The 9,442-nt window shown below is 32.0% G+C and overlaps 1 protein-coding gene and 1 pseudogene across 1 annotated transcript; one reads left to right on the forward strand and one right to left on the reverse strand.

Moving 5' to 3' along the window:
- Nucleotides 1-1,791: 1,791 nt before the first annotated feature.
- Nucleotides 1,792-3,696, reverse strand: LOC145575058 (protein FAR1-RELATED SEQUENCE 5-like). Its single transcript, XM_081632990.1, has one exon. The coding sequence runs from the start codon at nucleotides 3,694-3,696 to the stop codon at nucleotides 1,792-1,794; it is 1,905 nt and encodes a 634-aa protein (XP_081489116.1).
- A 1,931-nt stretch (nucleotides 3,697-5,627) lies between these two features.
- On the forward strand, nucleotides 5,628-9,196 carry LOC145575059 (putative pectinesterase 29; annotated as a pseudogene).
- Nucleotides 9,197-9,442: the final 246 nt, after the last annotated feature.

The raw sequence follows: 9,442 nt of genomic DNA on the forward strand, positions 1-9,442 counted from the left end.
CGGCGTCCATTTTTTTTTTCTAGAGTTTTTTTGTTTTTTTTTTTGTTTTTATTTTTTAAGGATATTATAAATTACAAATACTCCATATTGGTTAAAAAAAAAGGGTCCATGAGTCCATTATAATTAACACTACATAAAGCCCGTGCGATGCACGATTTTTGAATTTTTTAAATATATATATATATAGGGGGGAGGTTCAAGTGAGAACCTCTCTTAAAATAAGAACTCAATTTAAAGTAGGAACTTTTAATACTATCCATTGGATTAAAATTTACGGCTCAGATTAAAGGGTTTACCCTATATAAAAACTTAAAAAAAAAATTAGCCCCTTCCCCTTCTTCTTTCTCTCTCCTCTTGAGTTCTTCTTCCTGTTCTTTTCTTTTCCTTCTTATTCTTTCTCTCTCCTCTTGAGCTCTTCTTCCTGTTCTTTTCCTTTCCCTCTTAAATTGATGTTATGCGTAATTGTTCTTTTATATCATGTTCAATTTTTCTTTAATATACATGATTATAGATCTTCTACTCCATTTTCTCATAATATTTTTCTGACCAAACGGCTCGACAACCTTAATTTCGCCCAAAATGTAGATCTAATTATAGTGAAATCGAGTTATCTGAGAGCAAACTTTCAGGTATTTTTAAAGTTTTGATTCTCTCAATTAGAATATTATAGTTTTGGATCTTTCAATTTCAATCTTATAATTTGGGGATATGAATGTATGATATCATCATATCAATTTGTACAACATTGTTTTTACGACAACAATTTAGATGATTTTGTGCACTTTTTGTCATAATTAAAGGAGATTAGTAGAATGAGTTTTGAGCTTTTTAGCACTTATTTCACAAACGTCACTTTACCACAAATGAAAATAGCTTACAAATTTAATTTGATTGTATAATCTGTATTTCAATCTCTTTAATTTATAGGCTATTAGCTCAAATGGTAGAGCAATGTGTTATTGTACACAAGGTGTGAGTTCAACTCCCACATAGCCTAATATTTGTGGTTATTATTATTGTATCTTGGTTAGTTGTTGATGGGTAAAGATAAAATCAGTTTAAAAGAGGTTCAAGTGTTACTCAAATGATGTGTAAAAGCATTTAGACTATTAGACTTGTCATGATAAGTTGATAACATACGACATTAATAGTTTTACAAAAAATTATAATCATGTATCTGAATAACAAGAACAAGTCTAATACAAGTGGACAAATGCATCAACATTTGCATAATAAGGCACAAGAAAAAGCAGCAACATCTTCATCTTCACTGTAACGACGTCGCCATTGCCCAAAAACTGCAGCATAAGACAAATACTAGCACGAGCAAAATCACTAGAAACACAACACAAGCAAAAACAACAGCGTGAGCATATAAAATATAATAAGTACAACATAACCACATGAAAACAAGAGAAGCAAATTTTAATACCTTACCTAAGATAATTGTTTGGTATGGCAATTTCGACTATCATGGTAAGCTTGTTCTCCACATGTTTTGCAATGTCTTTTCTTTTTTGCTTGTTGTTCCATTGACACTTCCTTTCCTCCTCTAAGTCTCTTACCACCTCCACTTCCACTTCCCTTGGTATTGGATTGTTTGGGTGGAAGTATCTCTACTTCCTCTGGAGTAGTCAATCCAATAAAAGACTCTAATTCATATGTCTTGCTTTCGGTTACATTACCCTTTAACTCTATTAATTGTGTCGAGATATTTTCAATTCCCTTCAACACAATAGTGAGTTGTTCTGGGTCCCTTCCTGCTATATCCATGCAATTTAAGAATTTGCATCAATTATCTGAAATTAATTTTTCTTCACATTTAATTTGTGAATTCCCTTCTTGAACATCATCATCCAAATTGAAAATAGGCTTGCTTGCTGCCATTTTAGTCCATCTGCTCAAAATATAGTAGCTTGGCACTTCAGGTAGACATTTTCCCTTTAAAACACACAAGATATGACGACATGGGATCCCTTCACATTCGAACATCTTACATGAACACTGAGCAATATGATTTAAAGGGTTATAAATTATCTTTCTTGTCTTGGAATTCTTGTAGCTTACATCTGCAATTATTATCAATTGCCCTTCATCTACATCTTTTTTTTCCTCAATTTCACAATCCATACAAGCTCCCCAAAACTCCTTTTGAAACTTGTAAAAATTTGAGAAGGTGTACATTTCACTTGCATGCCTTTCTAAATCTCTATTTGTCCTCAACTCAGGCTTTGAAGAAGAGCATAAATTGTCTTCAATGGACTGGTTGTACCTTTGCAACTCAATAGCACTTTCGTATCTCATCCAAAACTCCACTAAACTCAAATGCGGATTTGAGAAATTGCTAAAGAAACTATTTTCGCTTTCGGACCTAGATGTTGTCCTCAAAACAGCTCCTAAAAACAAATTTCTAAAGTATGCTGGAATCCACATATCACGAATGTCATATAATTGTGATAGCCAACTATTATTTTGGAGTTTATATTTTTCAATAATTAATTTCCAATCCTCCTCAAATTCAATTGGAGTCTCTGAACTATACACACATGACTTGAACTGAGTATTAAAATCATCATCACTATTTAATGAACATCCCAGTTTTTCAGAAAGTTTTCTCATTATATGCCAAATGCAAAATCTATGAATGGATGAGTCAAATACCTGTCCAATTGCTGCCTTCATAGCAGGATCCTGATCAGTGATGATAGAAACAGGCTTATGACCTCCCATAGCATCCAAAAACTTTTCAAACAACCATACAAATGACTCGGTTTTTTCATCCGCAAGAAATGCAGCACCAAATGACACACAAAGTCTATGGTTATCCAACCCAGTGAAAGGAGCAAAAATCATCTTGTATCGATTAGTATCATATGTAGTATCAAATGTCACTACATCTCCATACAAAGCATAATTTTTCCTGCAAATGCCATCGGCCCAGAACACTCTTTTTAAATGCAAATCATCATCAACCTCATATGCAAAATAGAATGATGGATTAATTTTTTTCTTCTTGTTGAAATTTTGAATGAACATGTCTGAGTCCGCATCATTAATATAAACTTTCAGATCTCTTTGAAAATTTTTCAAATCTTGCTTACTACATCCTACATTCCTAAAACTACCTACTTGCTCCTTCATTAGACGATGTGCTTTACTAGCTCCAATATTAGCCCGAGTATATGACTTAAACAAGCATCTATGCACACTTGTAACTTCTCTATTTGACTTCAACATGTGACGCTTGCTAGGAGTGGCAAGGACATGGGTGTGACCTTCATAAAATTTATAAATCTCATAGTTTCCTCCGATATTTTTTCTAAATCCCACCCAGGCATTACACCCTTCCCTGGTCAACTTTCTCTTTCTCAATTTTTTCTTCCCGTTCGTTGATGGTACTTTGAAACCCTCTTTATACCAAACAAGCTTCTTATATTTGTTCTCACCATTTTCTCCCTTTTTATTAGATGACTTACGGATGCTAAATCCAACATGATGAGCATAGTTTTTATAGAATTTCTCACCTTCCTCTAAACTTTCAAACTCCATGCCTATTTTTGGTTTCATTTCATCCTCACAAATAGGCACCCATTCCTTGACAATTTTCATATGATTTTCTCCTCTGTTAGGTGTGGAATGCTCAATTTCTGTACGCCTACTCCCAGATTTTTCTCCATTGGAATGGGAATGGTCCATATTAAAAATCTGAAAAATGACATGTGCAACATAAGTTCAACTTAAACAATCAAATTAAATAAAAAGACATAATAAAACATTAAAATAAATAAACAATGACAACTTGTTAATTAATAAAATGACCACTTTACAATTAAAAAATTGTTACAATAGTAGGCAGACCCTACAATTCATGTTTAATTATCTAGTTTCGTCAGTAATAAATTAGTGCCATCATGTTCTATAACTTGTATTTACCCAAATTCCAAATTCAAACCTGATAGCAAGATATTCAATGGAGTATGGTTGAATTGTTCATCATACGCAGAACATTAATCAACAATGGGAAAAGAAAAGAACGGAAGAAGAACTCAAGAGGAGAGAGAAAGCAGAAAGGGAAGGGGCTGCTTTTTTTTAAGTTTTTATATGGGGTAAACCCTTTAATCTGGACCTTACATTTTAATCCAATGGATAGTATTAAAAGTTCCTACTTTAAATTGAGTTCTTATTTTAAGAGAGGTTCTCACTTGAACCTCCCCCTATATATATATATATATATATATATGCTAAAATTTGTTATATATTTAGATAAAATTCCTAATATCAAAAGATAATATTTTATATTTAATTAATTTAAATTGGGAAATCTCATTCGTCAATTTTGCTTACGTGTCATTTAAATTATTTAATTCTTTTAAATTTATATATATATATATATATATGCTAAAATTTGTTATATATTTAGATAAAATTCCTAATATCAAAAGATAATATTTTATATTTAATTAATTTAAATTGGGAAATCTCATTCGTCAATTTTGCTTACGTGTCATTTAAATTATTTAATTCTAAAAGAAATTAATAATCTCGTATTTAATTAGCTACCACTAAAATTTATTATCCTACATGGTGCGCTGAAAAAGTTAAATCCTATGTGGCTCTCTAAAAACTCGAAAAAAAAACTTCTCTTTGATTTAAGATTTTGTATATATATGAAAATCATTATTAGATATATAGATAAAATTCCTAATATCATAAGATAATTTTTTTTATTTAAAACTGAAGTTATATCTTTGGTTGTTTTATTTATTTTACATGACGCTTGAATTTAAAATCCCAAGCTTATTCACTAATTTTGCTTATGTGACAATTTAAATTTTTAATTCAAAAAAGAAAGGACAAATCTCGTTTTTTTATTGATCAAAGTCTTTTGCCTATGCGTTTATTTAATATACGCGTTCTGTTAAAATGTTAGTCTCATTTATAATTGTTTAACTATTAAAAATTATGGGGAATTAGTCATATGAGATTTAGTTTTATTCGTCTCGATGAATACATTATTAGAATAAAACTTTTATAATATTTGTTAGGGAGAGATTAAAATATTTGCGTTCAAAAATTTGCATCCATATATGTAAAAAAGATAATTATTACTTTTTTTTTTTGAGAGAAGATAATTATTGGTTTTTTAAAATAATTTAAATTTTAATTATTCTCTATTCGTTGTTTTTACTTATGTGTCAAAATTCTTAAATCTTATTCGTCACTTTTATTTAGGTGGCGAGTAAATTTTTTAATTCTAAAATAAATTATTAATCTAATTTTTCATTGGATAAAATAATACATTTTCTTATGTGGCGCGCCGAATACTCCCAAAAAATGCCTACTTTATTTATGTATATTAGATTAGATTAGATTAGATTAGCTAGATATTATCAGAAATTACAAGAAAGAAAAAAGAAAAAATTCTTAATTGTCAGAAATTAGATAATAATGGTCAAATATTAGATAATAATGGTAAGATATTAAGTTATAAATATCAAATATTAGATTAAAAGTGTCAAAAATTAGATGATATTGGTCAGAAATTAAATGAAATTGGTCAAAAATTAGATGATATTGATCAGATATTAGACAAAATTTCCTCGTGATTTGATGAAGGTGTAGCACCAATGGCGGAGTTTTCGATGGCTAAAGAATCACTCACCATGCTTGTATGCCAATGGTGGCACGTCGGTGTTGAAGATAAATCATACAGTAGTTGTTATAGCTACTACTACGTTTATCATATTGTTATTACTATAGTCAGTGCTTATCACTTAGTTGCTAGATGTAGATATGTATGCTTTTATGTACTCCGTAATTATCTTTTGCTTTTATTAATTAGCTTGTAATTATCTTACTTTAGTTTGTTACCTCAGTAAGCCTATTTAATGGCTCGAACTACTCAATGGAAAATCATCAAAGCTTTTCCAATTCTTATAGTCGGCACCTTCATCATCATCAGGATTGTCTTCTTAGCAGCACCTTCATCATCATCATCTGGATCGTCTTCTTCGATCCTACTTCTATATGCTTCGATCTTCCTATGTCAACGGCGGCACCTCTATCATCATCATCTGAATCGTCTTCTTTGCGGCACCTTCATCATCATCCGGATCGTCTTCTTCGATAAAGCTTCTGGCAAACCTTCTCATCTACTATAAATCACTATCTTCTAAAATAGAAGGAAATTCTAAAAGATCAAATCAATTAAGATATCATATTGATACTCTCCCACTGAATTTCCCAATGTAAACAACTAAGTTTTAATTTATATACTGAGAATTACCTTATATATTAGCACCGTCAAAAAAGCCATATGACTCTATATATTACACCGCTCATACTATGATAGAATAAGGAGCAAAATTCTGAGACGGGAAAAAATTCTGTATTCCTACGCATATGGTTACTTGCCTTGGGTGCCTTGGCTACAATACATGCTCAAAATGATGCACTTTCCTTCAACTTTGATCAATCATCAGAATCAACGTCAAAATTCTTGAATGGAGAAAGAACTCCATTTCCAAGTAAGTAAAAATATTTAATTATAATTCTTGTCTACCCTAATGGTGTAATTTAGACTTTTAATATATATAAAAATTAAACGGACAAGAAAATTGCACTTATAATAATGGAAGAATTCGTCATATGAGCACAGTTATATTCAAATAACTACGAAGTATTAGGTTTATTACACTTGTAAAAAGAGGTTTTTTTATCCGAATAAAATGCAATGTGTACACTAGCTATCATTTTGGATATAGATTCATGTATACATCCAACCCAATGAAAATAGCAATTTCTACATATTTACTTATCTACCATTTTGCCTCTTAATAGTCTTAAATATGGTAGTTCTAAATAAAGTGACTATGGCTAATTTTGACTTTTTAGTCAATAAGGATCTTGCTTAATTGGTTAATGTGTAATAATATATGAAGGAATTGCCCAATATAATTTCTAAAGCTAGGTATAATTTTAGGAAGCTTGATTTAGTGATTTTCTTCATGAAATCAAATCAGATGTTGGGTGGCAAATAATATCCGTAGAGATATTTTGCTAAATAACCAAGACAATAAATTTTTTGCTAAATGTACAATTTTTGTTTGGCTACAAATGATTTTTTTTTTTTTTTTTTTAATTTTTTGGGTTACATTCATAGACATTTTAGATGGAAATTGGTATGACTTTGTTACGTCAAAGTGATTTCACAAATTAAAATCTGGGTGTTCAGTTTAAGATAGACGGACTTATTATATTATTCTTAATAATCTAATCTGATCTAATATTTTGATGGACCATTTTTTGTCAAAATTTGATCAGATTAACTAAAAGAAAAGAATGGTGATGTACGTATATATGGAGTAAATATAAAACAGAAAAGTTTTCTAGGGAGAACAAGATAGGTTATTCACAAGTTTTGTACACCATCATGAAAATTTTGCTAATAATCTCTCTAAATAATGCAATTTCTTTGCCCTCATCGTCCTTTACCTTACAACACTTGATTTGATTTACATGCCACACACTGTGTTTGCAGAAGGCTCAATATCTCATGTAATCGTCTTCGATCAATCAGGCCATGGACACTTTAGAAAACTACAACATGCTATCGATTCTGTTCCTCAAGACAATCACAAATTCAAGTTCGAGCTGGTGTTTACAGGTAAAACACTCGCGATTTTGCTGTACTTTTTTAGTACGTGTTGTGTTGTTATTATTGTAGTTTATGTTATTACCATTGTTGTTACGAGTTTAATAATTTCCTTCTTTGCTATTCAAACAAAGCACTAGGGTAAGAATGCACTTGGTTTGTGTTTATCTAAAGTGGAAATTCCTTGTGTAGTGAAAAGGTAGAGATCCCTATTGACAAACCTTACATAAGCCTAGTTGGGGACGACAGACACAACACTGTGATACAATGGTCCGATGGAGGGGGCAGCGCTACCCCGGAATATGCAACGTTTTCAGTGTCAACGGACAACTTTGTTGCAAGGCGTATTACTTTCAAGGTATGATCAATCTAGTTCAATACATTAATTTTGTTTAGTTCATGGGATCGTGTCGAAAGGGTAGCCTAAATGGCTTCATCCCTCACTAGTAACAGCCCTAACAGGGGGTTTATGACTTATGAGAGGGTGATTTTGGCTCATAATTTCTAGTACATGTCAAAGGTAAAAATAAATCAATGAAATCTGAACGCATTTCATATTTTTCATGGTATGTCCATTCTAATTAGCTTGAATGTGATGATCCTTGCTTTCTCAGAACATATATTATCCTCCTATCATTTCCCAAGCTCCAGCAGTTTCAGTATACGGAGATAAAGTTGCGTTCTATGATTGTGGATTTATAGGTGTGCAAGACACATTGACCGATTTTTTGGGACGTCATTTGTTCGAAGGGTGTTATATTGAAGGTTATATCGATTTTATTTGGGGATATGGCCAATCCGTGTATCATGTATGTCCACTTCGTTCTTTGCCCTTTCATATCAATTTAACAATATGACAACTATCCGAACAAATAGTTGAATAACTAGCTATAACTTGTGTAGGGTTGCACAATAAATGTGACTAGTGGACAGTATAATGATAGAATATATGGGGCTGGTTACATAACAGCACAAGGCAGAGAAAATATTGAAGATAGCAATGGGTTTGTGTTCAAATATTGTACGGCGGTAGGCACTGCCTTCGCATATCTTGGAAGACCGTACCAAAGGTATTCTAGAGTTGTTTTTTTACAAAAGCTACCTCTCTGATATCGTTGTTCCATCAGGTTGGAATCTTGGCTTCGTCGCTGGCCATGGGTAAGGAAATATTTATGTTATCTTATTTTTTTATACCAATATGACAATACGAGAAGGACAAATTGCGCTAACTATTATGTTTGGAGCTGCAGAGGTTCAGTAGTACACGCGGAAGTAGATTGCGTAGGGCCTGGTTCAGACACATCTCAGCGAGTAAAGTGGGGGAGAAAGCTTAAATCTAACGAACTGAACCTTCTATTGAACACAAACACATTTATCAACCAGGACAATTGGGTTGAGAACCAACCTCTTCCTACTAGAAGAATGTCTCCTAAGTTATTGACGTTAAGGACATCTACCACCAAGAAGAAAATTCGACGACAACGACAAAGAATTATTCCACCTTCGCATTCATTTCCTTTCGCCCATCCTCGGAAGGGCTAATTTAGGAGCTCCATTTTTATTACCTAGACAATCAAACTTCCCAATACAATTGTTCAAAGTTACATCCTCGAAATTTTTTAAAGGACTATGGATTGTTATTCGTAAATTGTTTCAATTAAGAGAATGAAAGATCTCATAGTGGCATTTGTTGAAAGAGTTATCCTTAAATTGGAGCTAGGATCGGGAGAGAAACTCTAACCACTTGAGCTATCCTTCACTCTCATTACCTATATTAAAAACACCAAA

Source organism: Chenopodium album, chromosome 13 (assembly GCF_948465745.1).
Source record: "Chenopodium album chromosome 13, dcCheAlbu1.1, whole genome shotgun sequence".
NCBI lineage: Eukaryota > Viridiplantae > Streptophyta > Magnoliopsida > Caryophyllales > Amaranthaceae > Chenopodium > Chenopodium album.

Excerpts from the sequence above, each read along its gene's own strand:
- LOC145575058 (XM_081632990.1), bottom strand. The coding sequence starts at position 3,696 with ATGGACCATTCCCATTCCAATGGAGAAAAATCTGGGAGTAGGCGTACA.